Here is a 17,196-nt window from a genome sequence, read left to right as displayed (position 1 = left end):
AATATTGGATCACTGATGTCTATAACAGATAACAAAGTGTTTATATTTCTCGAGACAGATAGAATTATTATTTCTAATAAAATTATAATTTATTTATTCCATTAAATTGGGGGGAATTAATTAAACCAGTCTAAATTGTTTTATTTTGGCGTCACTTACCACATTAAATAATGTTGGAATTTTTTGTTCAATTTCTCCCCTTCTCTCTCTCGATCTAGTCAATTAAAAAAAGAAATTCAAATTTAAGTCATTCAAGAATTCATTCTCTCTTCTTTCTGGGTGTTGAAAAATAGTTTATACGTATGTTATATTAAACAAAGTAGTAGAGTGTATAATGTACACTGTTGGTGACATCATTTTTGCCCTGATTTTCTTCCAGCTCCTTCTCTCTCTCTGTCTTCTTTCTTTGTCGTCCGTACACATACGTTTCGACAGTAAATCATTATTGTTACAATTATTGTATGATATTGGAAAATGAGTCATTGGCACTGTTTCCATCGAAATTTTTATTTTCAAGTTGGTTTAACTTTTCATTTATTATATTTTTCACTCTCATCATCCAATTCTCAGAATAAAAGTTATCACGTAGATAATATCTAATTCACACATCTGTTGTTTTAATTAATCATATATTAAAGATTTAAGCAAAACAAACGTTTGTTTAATATCGTTGTAATTCAGTATATATTTTAAAAAAATCTGTTTGTTTTTTTTGATGAAGTTTTGTTCTCTGAGCTGGATGGTTTGGTCATGGAGCTTTCATCGTCCTTCTGAACGACATCATCAGCTCCCACGACCAAACCATTCAGCTTAGAGAACAAAACTCCATCAAAATCATCCACCTGAGCTACAAATCTTCTCCACCATCTTAAAAAAATTTGTGTACAATTGTATTTGTACTGTGTCCACTGTAACTGGATAAAAAAAATAATTCTCTTCTAAATCTTATTGTATAAGAAATATTCTCACCTTTTTGGATGAGTCTATCTTAGAGACTTGCCAATTTGTAAATGTATCATAGAATTAATAATAGACTCTCTTTGGAAATTGTGATTGTCTGTTCTGTTTATTCTTCTCTTTCCGGTTTATTTGTTTAAATTCCGAGTTTGCGTGCGTAAATGTTTGCTTTCAAATCATTATGTGTGGTTGTGAAAATTTAAATCATTTCCTTATCATGCCATGAGATTAACCTCATTGGTAATTTGAGTTAAATTTAAGGTTAGTAATCACATGGATAGTCGCGAAATCGACTGTTTAAGAGCACCAGCGTTATGACTCATATTCAGTAATCACAGTGACTCAACTGTATTCATCCTTTATTCTCTTTTAAATCTTTAAGTTAATATTCTTCCATACTTTTCATTCTGCAACATCATATTCATTCCCCTTTTGAACGATCTCATTTTCTTGAATTTTCCCCAGGAATTGCCATTAATTTTTTCTTCTTTATTTTACGTCTCATACTTTCACAATTTCTTTCGCTGTACGAATTGATGAGTCGATTCAGATAGCCCTCTATAGCCTCTATGATATCATTGTCGTGTATGGACAAAGCCTATGACCTTCACATTTGTTCTTCAAACGTAATCACTCTTATAATATCGATCGATCGCGAGATTTATTTTCAATTAGACTATATGAAATCTAATTAACATTAAGTTTCAACTGGTTTTGCTATCCCATTGAATCTTTAGAATCTATAATACTGAAAATAATGTGAATCGGAACGTATATCATATGGTGAAAACATCGTTACTAAGTTGTTCAGTTCATTGTTTACTCTCCATAATTTAGTACCAATAATTAATCAATGTAACTTTCCAGTTACTATATCGTTATGTATAACGTTCATATATATTCCTAATCGATTCTGCGCAGGAATTAGACAGTTAATATCATAATTTTATTTTTCATAATTGTTGATTATCGTATTTGTGAAGTATTATTTACTAACTCTGGGACTAAATGGAAAAAGCAGACAGATAATCAGTTTATGACGTGATACCGTGATATGAAAGAAAGTTATGTAGGACTGGCATCTATCAGTACACCAAAACTATTTAGTTGAGGTTATACGGGTGATATAACTCAGTAGCTGATAACGAACCTGCTTCAGTTTTTTCTACATCCTTTCTAAAAATGAGAACTTAATTCACCGAAAAAAGTTCTCAGTTGTACTTTTATCTCAACTGTATCTTCTCATTAGACACTATTCATCAGTAGTACATTTTTCTGTTCCCAGTTGTACCAGAATGTTTGTATATTAAATAAATTCCATAAAAAAAGATAAACGTCAGATCGTTTGTGTTATGTTTCTCCTTTTATGCGTTTGAGATGGAACGTGATTGAAGAATAAATCAATCCTATCTATCCGTCTATCTGGATATTTTCTTATTGTCATTGATCATTATTTCTATATTTCACTAAGTTGATTTATCTTTTACAAATAATAATTATACACCTTTGAAACACATTAATAATACATTCACATTATGTTACATGCTTTGGTTAACAGTATTTTTATTTCTTACATTGAGTATGACTGAATTACTTTCTCCTATGAATATGTATACACTAATGAAATGTTTAATAAGATAATTAATGGGAATGGAAAAAAATTGTGCATTTTTATGTGAATGTGTTGTGTATGGTGTTTTTTTACTCATCAAATAGGCTAACCTAGAGTTACGCGGGTACTTTCTCCTTACAGTTCCTATTCTCTCCCCTCCTCCATTTATTCATTTGATTCTGAATTTGTGTATACCTAATTTATGTGCTGTGTTCCATTTGTTGAACAGATAAAAAGAGGTTAAGGAAAATTATGAATTATATGATGATTTAAGAGGATTGGATATATTTTTCCCCATAATTGCACATATATATACACACACACTGGCACACTGGAATATACAGCTATGTATTCTTTGAGTGTAAATAAGGTGCATTTATCATAACCGACACAAAATTGATATGACCTTGTTCGTTTTTTACTGTCTTTATGTTATATCAGACAGGGATTGTTCTGTTTTTTTACATTTAGGCATACAATAACTAATTTGTCTCAGAACTTAATATGTTATTAATGGTTATTGTTTTTTTATGTCCTCTATCTACATTGCTTTTTTTCATGTTTTTTTTATGTTGGTAATGTGGGTTATCGTAAAACAGTAAAGCATCCAGGTCGTTTGATGGTATTTATTAAATGTGAAGTTTAATGTTCATTGTTTAGTTTCGTCCTACAAAGTGGTCAATGTGAAACTGTAGTTCACTATATATGATTTGGTATGCGAATCTGTAATTCGATTATTGATATGGATATTATCATTTTCTAGTCAAGAAGACTGGGTGTTGTGTTTGTCTATTATGAAACTGACATACTCAATGTAACTGAAAACTTTTCCACTATTTTACTTGGTAATACTATAGAGGACTTAATTGGTTAGCTGTAAGTGGGTAACTGAATACTCTTTGAACGAGTCGACTGTGTTACAAATACATTTCTATTGAAATATGAGTCTAGTCATTGGTAATTTTATTTAATAATTACTTAAGAATGTAAAATTTATTGGTCTTAATATGATTATCAAACCGTCAAACACCACATCATAACTAAATTCTTTTTAATTAGGAATAATATATTTGTAAAATCTCAGTGAATGCATTTGTAGTAAATCCAACGTTTCGCCTATCAATCTGGTCCAAGCTTTTTCAAAGAATTAACTCTTTTTAGTTGATAGTATAAAACATAAACTGTTCACATCTAACTAATAATTGTTGATATATATATATATTAACAAATCAAACAGGAGATTTATCGGTGTAGGATTAAGTTGGAAGAAAGCTAGGGACGATCAAACCAGATAAATAGTATCTATCTATGAAGTCATTAGGTATTCAACTGAACCTTGTAAATAGATGCAGACTATGTGGTTGAAGTATGCGTGATAAACATGATCAGTGGTTGCAGATTTTGATTGACATCAAATTCGATTTCAATAATGCAGATGTATTCATTTTTTGTCTTCCCTCAGATCTTGAGTTTTAAAATTATCTTATACTTTTTACTTCACGAACCAATCATTTCTTATTATATCATATTATCTATTACTACGTATACTGTTACAATTCTTATTACTTCGGGATTCGTCCCGATAGTGTTATCTCGTTATCTTAATATGGTACGGCAATTTGAACATCTATGCGCATACGTACCGGGTTCTATGTTGCCTATGACTGGCTGATTGATCAATATATAAGCAAATAAATTTTATTCATATGTAAATCAGTTTAATTCATGAACTCAAAAATTATTGATATATACTACTTTCTTATCATTTATGCATTGGTATGGTGAACATCTATCAGTACATTTAGACTGATCTCATATTCATTTTGTTTATTTCTCATTTCATTTCACTGAGCATGAAACGATAGTCAATTTTCCAGGCTATGGTTTGTTCGTAGTCTAAATGTGAACAGTTTAACGTTTCTATGAAGTACACATGATGTTAGATAGTCTGCATTGATAAATCTCCTAATTGGACGCTTGATTCTGTTTTGTAAGTTCTTCTACTAACTCCCAGGCTAATTCTACACAACTTGAACTCGATAGAAAAGGCTCGAAATATGGAAAAAACACTTTACTCCAAAATTAGTTTGTGTACATAAAATCGAGGGTATTCATAGAATTGCAGGTGGCTTTGGGCTTCTGTAAAGTTCTGGAACCCTTTCAAACATAGCAGCATGATAGGTGACCATTCAATCAGAAATATGACACGTGAATCACCTTTTTTTTAGATGTTTCTGAGATACTCCTACTCAATGCTAAATGGATGAAATGTTTCCTAGTGTTCTCAGAACACCTTTGGGCTTTTTTCGACGAGTTTTCTAGGTCTCTCCAGCACGCATATTTGGGATAGTAGTAACAGTAATATTTATATATATGAAAAGTTGATTAAACAAAAAAACATATCATTTCAGATCAGTAACAAGTTCATAAAACGGTAGGAGATATTCTAATCACAGAATGCAAGTAGATTATTAGTTCTTGTTATTATAATTCATTGGCTGAAAGTACTTTACATACAACCTCATTCTGTTTATCTTGAGCTTGTAAAACCTTTTTTGTGAAAAGAATTAATTGGCATATGTATAAGATAATATCCGTTTCCGCAAAACATATATCAACATACCGAAGTATGCATACACATAAACAACACCGTATTTAACGAAAATTTTATTTCATTTTGTTAAGGAATCGTAGAATAGAATGTCAATGATAAATCCATCATTACACAACTTTTGTTGCTAACACACAATGATAAGGTCAATAAAAGAGTAAACGAGTTACTTTCAAAATTTAATTACAAAATAAACTAACCGAACAATCTATGCATATATATAACAGTGAATAGTTTACTTATAAAATAATGGCGATAGTAATATTATGACCTCATCATATATTATTTAATACTTGTTATCTAATTATAAACTATCGGAGCAATCTATTACTAAATTGTTGTAATAATAACACTGGTAATAATAATAATAATAGTATTATATTACTGATCGTATTATATTCATTCGAAATGATATAGGTGTGATTATTCTATAATCGATTTAATGAAATCGTTCAGCCTCGATAAGTAAACTGACTAATTAGTCCACAGTCATATATTGTTGATATATTTCAATCTGATTAAAGTATGATGGTTAACATTGAAGAAAAATCATATGCTCACTAGTGACTGACTCCATGAGGTATTTCCTGGAGTTCTAGTGAGAAGCAGTAACCAGAGGAGTTCAACCAGGTCTGTTGGGAGATATCAACTCACTGAAGACATTGGTGACATAGTTGCTCAACTTCGTGTATTGGTTGAAGTTAGACATTAACACCGTTGGATGCCGGCCGGCTCAGTGGTCTATCGGTTAAGTGCTCTGGCGCGAGACTGATAGGTCCTGGGTTCGAATCTCGCGAGGCAGGATCGTAGATGCTCACTGCTGAGGAGTCCCACAACAGAACGAAACAGCCATCCACTGCTTCCAGGTTTTCCATGGTGGTATAGCTTCAATTGACTCATGATTTCAACTATATATAAAAATATTATTTTCTAACACATTCTATTTGACTGTCTTTACAGATTTTAGTTAGAATTTAACACTGATAAACATTGAGTATCCAGGATGGAAAGAAGGAATGTCATTAAATGAAATTTACAATGATATCTGTTCTCAAAATTATTAAAGACTTTAACTTAAGTAAAAAGATTGGAAATATTGAGTTGTCGACGGTTATTGAAGATAAATATTGTTACTTGACTAGTGTTTCGATAAATTTAACTTATCCAAAAACACTAGTGGAATTTCTTAAATGTTTTCTCAATTATTTCCATGAATATTCGTCACAATTTAAGTGAATAGTTTAACGGAACTTAAACAGTGAATATGTAAAAGACATTATCTGTACAAATTAGATTTGAATAACCTCAACAACTGAAATAATTTCGATTATTTCCATGAAGAAACTTGGATCAGTTCATCGAGAAAAATGTTGGGATTTTATTAGAATTTCAATCTTTCAGATTATTTTCACATATCATATTTTCTCGATCAGTTTTCACCATTGTCATTACACTGATGCCTTGAATGATTTTATGCAAAGTAACGAATGATGACATTCGCTTATTTGTCATATTTTGTATATTGTAAAATGATAATATTGTTTATTCGAGATACTTTGCCATACAGCTCGTATGTTTGTTCTTCAAAATAACAGTTCCCTTCTTTGCAAGACATCATAACTCATGATTATGTCTAGTGTAAATGTAAACCACACAAGTTAAGTACAATTAGATATTTATCTCACATACGATATGGATGTATATGTGAGTTATGAATGTAGTAACGTAAGTTGAGGTTTTTTCAAATCAATGTCTTTACCTATGCAGTATTTGTTGTTAAAAACAATAAAAAAGTTTGACTAATCGATATAATTTACAATAATATTTGATATTTCAAACTAGTCAGTTGAATATACCTGCCACATTCAAGTGTTGATATTCGCATCGCGACTCGAACCCAGAACCTTTCGTTTCAAACACCTACAGACTTTATACTGACTTACTGAATCTAGATTGCCACTAACCTGTGCAACGAATACGAATTTCATTTGTAAGGGTTTATATTTACCGATTTTTGATATCAAATCTTTGATCTCAGCCCCTGAGTATTTATTCATATGTGTATGTATCTATGTCTTTACACAACCTTTAGTTTTCTTAGAGACTAAGTATGTTTTTTTTTATACACAAACTTCTGTGTAGACATGTATGTAAATAGTGTTTATATAAGTTACCTTGATAAAGCTATGTTGTGTAAATATATAAAGTTGGATGTCGGACGCCAAACACCGCTTAAATTGTATTTATAATTATCTTGTCCGCCTTATTATTATTATTATTATTATTATTATTGTTATTATTATTAAGTAAACATGCCTAATTACTAAACCAGTAATAAAACTAATCATAGTAATAATGATAGTAGGAGAAGTAGTAATAGTGTTAGTAGTATAATAATGATTGTGTTATTTATATGTACTCCCTATTGGCAGTTAATATTTTATTAGAACTGTTTGTTGATAAAATTTTATTGTTATTATTATTATTATTATTATTATTATTATTATTACTGTCTGATTAACTATGTTTAGTGGCGAGATGGAGAGAGAACGTGAAAAGAATAAATTAAGGTGTATGTTTTAATATATTTTGATTGTTTGGAGATTATTATTTCAGTAATCCTGTTCTAGTTTACATTGTGTTTTTTTCTTTCAATCTATTCAATTTTATGTTTTCCAGAAAGTTTTATGATTTATCTCATTGGTCTGATAGTTTGTCCATTTCCTTCCATTGAATATATACTGATGAATAATGTATTCCCATAGCATAACAATTAAGCATATTCTGAATATTCTTGTTCTTCGTTTTTCTTCATTGTTATATTGGAAAAATTATTGTAAAAATTGAATTGGCTAACGGTGAAATCGAAGTATTTTTGTGGTTTGCATCACGGACTGACTGTATGTTATGATCGATCGTCCAGCAAATTTATCGTCTTAGATGGTCGTCTGATTTCTGATATTGATATATACGCTTCCAATATATGGTAGAACCCAACCAACTACATGAGTGAGGAAATCACGAATGAGTAAGAAACTTCTAGTGGTTAACCGGATTCGACAATATATATATATATATATATCTGTCTCCTGAAAAAGGGAGCTATATTTTTAACCAATATTGTACATCCGTTTCCTCGGAAAGTTAAGCCAAATGTTGACTGATAGCTTGTAACTGTCAACGTCTCTTAATTATCATTTGGTCTATGCTTTTAGTTAGATAACAGAAAAGCTATGTTGTCTTAGTATAGGACTTGTAGTAGGATATCTGACCTTCAATGAAATACAGATTCCAATCAATGTCATCTGTAATACTCAGACAAATCACATTTAAACAATACTGTATTAAAAAGTTGGTTGAGAATATGTATGGTTCATACATAAATGGGTATTAAAAGACGGATCAAGAGAATAAATGTGCTATTACAGAGTGTATTGGTATACTAACCACAATGAATTACAAATGAATAGGTGAATTTATGTATCGTTCCATTAGATAATGGATAAGATAAATAACTGGACAGCAACATACATGCTAACAAGCTTACATATAAAAACACATACATATGAGAAGTGAATAATTACGTCAATGAGGATGAACACAGTTTAGTCAATAGGTGTAACACTAGCACTTATATGTCGGCAAAATGGTTACGTGTATTACATTGATTTATTTATTATATACTATTCAAATAAGAAGTAATTTGCAGAGGTGTGTAAGATGCTCCTCAGCAGTGACCATCTACAACCTCACTGGATATCGAACCCAGCTCTCCCAAGAACCACTACTAAGCCAACCACTTTGTGACATTGTGAAATATTTTTATTTCTTAAAATTCTATAAATAAGCTGTGCTAGTTATGAAAATCACTTCATTTTTGATGGGCTAACCAAAGTAACAATAAATGGTAAACAAAAAGACAGATTATAACTATTATAACTTATCTTTATTTAAGTTTAACAAATATAAAAGAGACTAATACATGCCGAATTCACTTCAAAAGATATTCAAATTCGCACAGCTTTCAGTTTGTTCACGTTTACATGTACGTACATGTGTGCTCATAACTTATACACTTACTATATACACACACACACAAATACATACAGTGTTTTACCATATAACAATATAAACTGTGATATTAGTTGGGTTTTCTCGTTGTTGTTGTTAGTATCACCCCTACTTTTTATTCAAATAAATAATAAAGAAAATAGTTTAATAGTATCGTATCAAAGTTCATAACACATTGATAAGTATAGACACAATGGTTATTTGTAGACTTTTCAATTGCTAGTCGCTTTTTTTTTTTATAAAAAAAAGGACTTCATACTCATTTGTATTTATTCATTGATATTTAAACTGTTCTTAATTTGTGGGTTAACTGTTGTAAGTATTATATTGTAATAGTTATAGTACTACTATTGTCATATTTATACAGTTAGGTACATATTGAGAATTTATTTACTTTTGTCAACTAAACCGCATACACATTAGTATTATTATTTCTTACTTTGGTAGGGTAGGATATGGTTAAGAAATTCAGTCAAAGTCCGAATCATAAAAAAAGGGTAACGAAAAAAACAGAAAACAACAACCGCTTATCGTTATTATTTTTAATTGTGTTGATTTGATACTTGAAACAGCACATTGATATGAAAGTTTACGTTCGTGATATTGCTAGAGTTATAATAAAATGGTAGAACAAATAATCATTGTAATAATACATAACTATTATTATTATTATTGTTATTACAACTATTACTGTTATTTATATGAGTTATTCGTGTGTGTGTGTGTGTACAGAAAATGCACAGTATCGATTAGGATTGATTTTACGTATTACTTACCTACATGGTACAGTCGAATAGTTCTGATCTGTTATCTCTACCATATGATCTCTTTGTATTTTTACAATATGATTCAATTATGCTTTGATAAATTGATTAAAGAATGTTGTAGACAAATATTTTATTATGGAAGGTAATGCGTAAATCCATGTGTTAGTTTCAACCGACGTGTTGTAAATTGTACTTCTAATACTGTTAATAAATTCAAGTGATAAGTTAAAATATAAGATAAAACTGGTATACTGGTTGTTTGAAGTTTATGAGAATCTCTTAGTAGTAGTTTTTGAAAGCTGGAAGAAGGCTGGAAATGCTTCGTCCAGTAAAAAATTTCAAGAGAATTCTAGAAATTGAGGGGTTATGCGTCGTATTTCGATTGAATAATTACTGACTTGGTAACTGATTTTAGTGAGTTTATAGAAGCTTCTTGAGTATTGAGGTCAGACAAATTTGTAAATATCCTTTTTATCCTTTTTTGAGTAGGAAGTCCTACTCACTGCCTTCTCGCAACAGGGGTGTTGTTCACGAAAGTGAGAGGACGAAAAGCGAATGTCCGACGCTTTAACCGGGTTGGTGGACACGGAAAGTCCACCTAGGGGAGTTGGAAAACCCTGTTTCCAAACCAATGGTGCACGTGGGCTCCAGGATCCTGATGGAACGAATGGCGTATGAACCTATTGTTGGCCACCGGCTACCATGGGACTACATCTCCTCACGATGCTCCACTGCCTTGTGGACTAGACCTTCAGGTCAAAGGCTCCGGGTGTGGCCCCCTAATTAAACCACCTGCTTCAGTCTGGGCACCTGAACAGTATCACAGGCCTCACACAAATCAAATGAGATTTGTGAGGCGCATATTTATCTGGTGCTTCCTTGTACCAATATTTATGTGTTTAAATAAATAATAAAATAAATAAATTTTTTTTATTAAAAAATCTTAACTAAACTCGGAAGTGAAGCTTAGTTCCAGGCTTTCCGCATTTTGTTATATCTTTGGACCCTAAATATAAGAGATTCCTGAGGACTACAAGGCGATTGGAAAATCAGTGTCATGTGTTCAAATATCAGATGTATCAAGTGGTTACGAAGTGAATTTACAAGGAGCATTTTCTGAATGGTCAGAAGTCTTGGTGAAGCATTAAGAAAAAAACGATTTGAACAAGTTTGAATAAGAATTATGGTACTTCTGATATCAGCAAACTCATGAATCGAATGAGCCAGAAGTAACAAATACAGATATCTAGTTATTAGTTCTATTCATAAATCTCATTTTATAGAGTCTGGCTAGTGTTACTTACATTTGACTCATAATTAAAAAATTATAGTCTGTTTCACGTTGTTTGTATACTCTATAACACTACATAAGTTAGAGTACATTTACAAAACTTTGGTGTCACAGAACATGAATACTAAACTAGTTGTATTTTTTCAAAGGGCTCACTAAACTTTTGTTCTGATGATACCAAATCTCTGGGGTACATTCATTTTTGTTTAATGTCTATTATCAGTCCTTGAAGGTGACCAAAGAACTAAGTAATGAATAAATAAAACAACTAAGGAAAATATGCGACTACATATTATTTCTTAGAAATTTCACAAGATACCTTAGCTTGATCTGAATTAGTAATCATGTTCTATTTGACAGCTGTTCATTATAGGCTGAAATGAAATATTATTGTATTGAACGAACAACTTGAGTGGGAAAGACCAATTTATAGTTTAATGCACAATCACATAGTGGTTTAGTAAAATGTGAAAATCATACATTAAATAATATCATTTGCACATCCTCTTTGAATTGTCTCTTACGAACTTCATTGTTCTTTCATTCCTATTGTCATTCTGTTTGCCTTCTGTTTTCTTCTTTCTTCTCTTTATTTCAATCTCTTCAGCCTTCTACTCGCAGACAATCCACCCTCGACTGGGGTTACATACTACTTATATCTGCAAACATAAGTAGCACACGCCACACCATAATATTGATCAATTAATAAAAATATCCCTTCAAATTCAGATATTACTGTTGTCTTCTTTGCTAAAGCCTTACACTTAATTAACTAATAAAAATACATTGGGATACATTTCATTGTAATAATGGAACGGTATTTGTACCCAAAAGATTATATTTCTCAATTAATCCTTTGTAGAAAATAGCCAGAATTTGTTTCTGACTTGTATAGTTGCTACATTCGCGATATTAGGATATCACCTTGGACCTGTTGACAGAACGAAAACCTGCAACACAATTGACAAGAAGAAGCCAAACGATCCCTCTGCACTCCAGCCCTGCTAAACTGGAGGAGTAAGAATAGATTCAGCCAGGAAAATATATAATTCTACCAGCAGCCCGGAAGAACAAATAACAAACGCACAGCTCATGAGTAATCTATACGATACATAAATGTCCTTGAAGAACGTCACGAAATAGCGTACTAAAAGAGAAAGTGAACCAGTGACGTTTAAGGTCCTTCCATGCGGGAAACACAGACTGAAGATAATAATGGGTGCTTTTGGAGCGAAGATAAGAAATCCAAATTTCCACAATTAAAATACAGGTATAAGGAGTTTACCACGTAATTTCTGGGGATCTAGCATCCCCGATAATGGAAGATTAGTTTTAATCTTAAGAGTGATTTTCATCATATCAAACATTGTTTGAAACCTTGTTTGTGTGAGAGTAAAGGTCCATGACAGCATCTGTTGTATAGTACTTGTACGATCTGTTAACCAGCATTCACCGATTTCAAATGACATTTGTGTTCTATGTTTACAGTTTGGACGATACACTAACGCATAATATGTTGAGAAAAATAATACGACATATACGTAATACCTTTTAGAAAATATGACTGTTTACATTCTCAAGAGGAAACACATTGTTAATCAATAAAAATTTGATGACAATAACAATACCAAATAGGGACAAGATATGCATATTTCTACCATTTTTTTTACAGAGCAAAACTTCACAAAGAAATTAGAACTAATAGACTAAAAAAGGAGTTATAAACACTTGTGTTTAAATCTCTTTGTACATATTTGAAATTTATACAATACAGTGTTCTGACTCTTGAAAAGTATTATCATAAACACATGCAGTAACCAGTAGATTTCAACCAGGTCTGTTGGGAGATATCAGCTCACTGATGACATTGGTGAATGGTTGCTCAATTTTGTGGATTAGTTGAAGTTAGACAATAACACCGTTGGGTTCCGGCTCAGTGGTCTATCGGTTAAATGTTCAAGCGCGAGAATGGTAGGTCCTGGGTCGGAATCTCGTGAGGTGGTATCGTGGATGCGCACTGCTGAGGAGTCCCACAATAGAACGAGAGGGCCGTTCAATGCTTCCAGGTTTTCCATGGTGGTCTAGCTTCAATTGACTCATAATTTCAACTATATAAAATTACTAAAATCTCCACATGTTGTTATATTTATCTAAAAATAAGCTAACAAATAGTTTCTTCTCAATTTTTTTACTGTCTATATTTTGGTGATACATGAGTAAATAGGTCCATAACATAACGTATATCCCTACTATTGTTGTCATTACAAATGTAGGAATCGAACCCAGAACCTTCAAGAACCAGTGGGAAGACTTTTAGGTTGGAGTTTAATAACCCATATTCTCAGTGTTTTTGTACCTTCTACATTTCACTTGTCTAAATAAGAATATTCATTCACAATAACAACTCTATATCGACATTGTACGTAAGTGTTCTTTTTCTTAAGTTATGCAGAGAGAGCAACAAGTAATTGAAAGTGTAAGAATTACCAAAATTTATGAGGTATAAATGGAGTACTTATGTGCCCTATCATTCATTTCTACATCTATGTATACGTAGTTCATTATTTATTGACGTTTTTCCCACATCTTATGTGCTTATTCAAGCATGTTGTATAAGGTAAATAATAATGGTGACAAAACAAATAACCGAGAGAAATAAAATCAAGTTGGGTTTTTTCATATATATGTTTATATTTTACTTACATTCCATTTCTCATGTGTGTGTGTGTGTGCAGTTCATCATTTGGATTAGAATGACTGAGTGATTACTCCATATAGTGATGATGATGATTCAATTTTTTTATCGGTCAGCGACTGTTGTTATTGTGTTCTTACATCATTGAAACGCTTTTTTCATTTCATCATGAAATCTAAATGATGATTAGTGTTTCTTTTTCAGTTTTAATTATCACTCTAATTGAGGTTGTCACACGTTTTTTTTTCCATACACACGCGACACATACAAGTAATTTTAGAAAACTCGAGGAGAGAGATATACGTATACAAAATATTTTGTAGGTTAATTGAGGTCAATATATACGTACAAATATATTTGGACATTGATCATTATTTATTCTTTTATCGTGTCAACGCTTTACTTCTTTTTTTCTCTTATCGACGCGTGATTATGAATAGATGATAATTTTTATTTTTAGGTGAGGATTAGTTGTGCACAGAAAATCAGGTGTGTGTGTGTGTTTTTAATCGAATAGTTTTATTATTATCATTATTTATTGTTACTATGACATTTCATTATTGGAAAAACTTTTTGACTTCTTATTTAATCTTAGATTAGTATTAATGGTTCGGAATTGCTGGATTACTGATGATAATCTCTGAAAGTTTGATATCGATTCATATATAACCGTTGTTTTAACCCATACTATTATGTATGTTGTAGTTAACGTATTTATGCATAGATCAAGTAAATCATTTTATTTTTATGGTTCAAATCACAAAATAATCTTAGCTAGATCCCCATTGAGAATTCTGAAACATTGAACGACCGTTTTGTCCTAGTACGGGACTCCTCAGTAGTGTACATCTATGACCTCGGATTCGGAAACTGAACCTAGGACCTTTGGTTTAACACGCGAACGCTTAATCTCTAGACCATCGAGGCAGCTTCCAATGGTGTTAATGTCTAACTTCAATCAATTCACGATATTGCACAACCTTTATACATTGCCTGCGGTGGATAACTATCACACATATGACATTGTTGAACTCCACTGGTCGCGGGTTCTCACTAGAAATCTAGAAGTTGTATCTTAAAGCTAGTCACTGGTGAGGATATGATTATTTATTAACATAGAAGGATTTGTGGAGAATGTAGTTTAAATCACGAACTAATCTTGGTATAGGAGTTTCATACTAAGACAAAACGGCAGTTTAATGCTACTAGGCTTTCAATGATGGTCTAGCCACCACCAGTCCGTGATCTAAACTATGAAAATTCTACAATTCACACAAAATCCCCCTGTACCAAACATAATTTTATCATTGTCTGGACTCTTTGGAATATCAATAATGATTCGAAATCAGTATATATTTACTCAGATTGACTAGCTGGTTACTGGCCATAAATATCTAAAGTGTTGCTTGCAACTAATTTGGAGGGACAATTCCTGGAATCCTAGAGAGAAGCCGTCACCAATCAGTGGAGTTCAGTTATGTCGAATGTGAGCCAGTTACACATTAATGAAACAGTTATCCATTTCTTCCGAATTTTTAACAGTGATTTAACTTTGATCAATTCATTATGTAAACTATGTTACTAGATTAGTTGTATTCAGTATAATCTTATTAACCTGAAATTTAGACACACCTTCATACTTTTGAATACCTCTGTAACATGATTGTTTAAACAGACTTATCATTGAATGTCTTGTATATCACTCACTTACATTTGAATTGTTTTTTTCCTACCGTCTTCTCCTTCCTTTATGTTGGTAGTTTTTCTCTTTTTTATTTACAATAAAAAAGAAACAAGTCGAAATAATGTTTTTCAATGACTCCGGTTACTAAATTGGTACAATTATTTTATTATTTATTTATTTAAACATATAAATATTAATACAAAGGGACACCAAAAATATATGCGTCACGCAAATCTGATTTGATTTGTGTGAGGGCTGTGATACTGTCCGGGTGCCCAAAGTGAAGCAAGTGGTTTTCTTAGAGAGCCACACCCGGAGCCTTCGACCTAATGATCTGATCCACAAGGCAGTGGAGCATCGTGAGGAGATGTAGTCTCATGGTAGCCGGTGACCAACGATTGATTCATATGCCATTTGTTCCCTCAGGATACTGGAGCCCATGTGCACCACTGGTTTGGATTATCGATTGATTTGCCATCAATCGATAATAAAAGTAATTCAAACTGTTTTTACTAGTTTCTGAATGATTTCTCAACTGATATTATAAGTCATTATTCAATAACTAACTAACGAGTCCCAAATAGGACGAAACGCGCGTCCTGGATTCCACTGCTAGTCACTATTCATCTTTGCTTACCATGCTTGTGAATTTAGGCTATATCGAGGCAGTACGCACAGTATGCACATATTTCGATTAGAGACTGACCAGTTGCAGTCGTAAACATCAATGGGAAGATTCAAACAAACAATACTAAGTGAATTTTAACTGATAGTTAATTTGAAATTCACTCAGAGCCATTTAATTGTGTCGTCGTACTCCTCTAAAAACATATTATACAAGAGAACTCTGATAAATTCATCTATAAGTTTAAGGCATTATTTACTTAATGTATTTAGAGTTTTGAATGATTTTTATTAAACTAGTGGTTAATTAAATCTTTTCAAGAATGAAAGTTGATCAGTTGGCGTTTTTATCACTTTACCCCCTTTGAGATGATAACATAAGGTTTGAATATGTATAGTTCTTTGTTTCCTACTTTGTAACTTTGAGTTATTAATATTCGAATCATTGCGCGTAATTGGTAGGTGATATGGTTTTGTGCCTTTATTTCTGAGTGATGATAATAATGATGATGATAACAATTCATCTGTGTGTTTTAGTGTGAAAAAGGACTAAAATAGGGTTAAAAAGGGCAACAGTGTTTGTCTGATTAACGAGCTTATTCCGTTGTCACCTACATCTGTTTTTACTCACAGGTGCTTATATTGTCTCGTCATTAGATCTAATGAGTCATATGGTAACGGGGAACTATGTTCAACAAACTACTGATTTGTGAATAATATTCAGAATAAAAATGAAATTTTCTACAGTTGATCAAGACTAATTGAAATTATCTTCTGTGATGATAGCCTGTATAGAATTTGATATGCCTTAGGTTTGAGGTTAAGCGAAAGAAATGTAATATTCGCTCGATCTAGAATTCACACATTCGAAATCTTCATAATTT

General features: G+C 31.9%; 1 protein-coding gene across 1 annotated transcript in view; it reads left to right on the top strand.

Moving 5' to 3' along the window:
• Positions 1-7,718: 7,718 nt before the first annotated feature.
• Smp_150730 (putative discoidin domain receptor) overlaps positions 7,719-17,196 on the top strand; it is a gene marked incomplete at both ends in the record, with an annotated part of 31,682 nt that continues 22,204 nt past the window's right edge. The window contains one exon of the mRNA XM_018793252.1: positions 7,719-7,752. Within this exon, the coding sequence (XP_018647784.1) occupies positions 7,719-7,752 (34 nt within the window). The remainder of the gene's footprint in view (positions 7,753-17,196) is intronic.

Source organism: Schistosoma mansoni, chromosome 1, assembly GCF_000237925.1.
Source record: "Schistosoma mansoni strain Puerto Rico chromosome 1, complete genome".
NCBI classification, from domain to species: Eukaryota; Metazoa; Platyhelminthes; class Trematoda; order Strigeidida; family Schistosomatidae; genus Schistosoma; species Schistosoma mansoni.
This window is presented reverse-complemented; position numbering and strand designations above follow the sequence as displayed.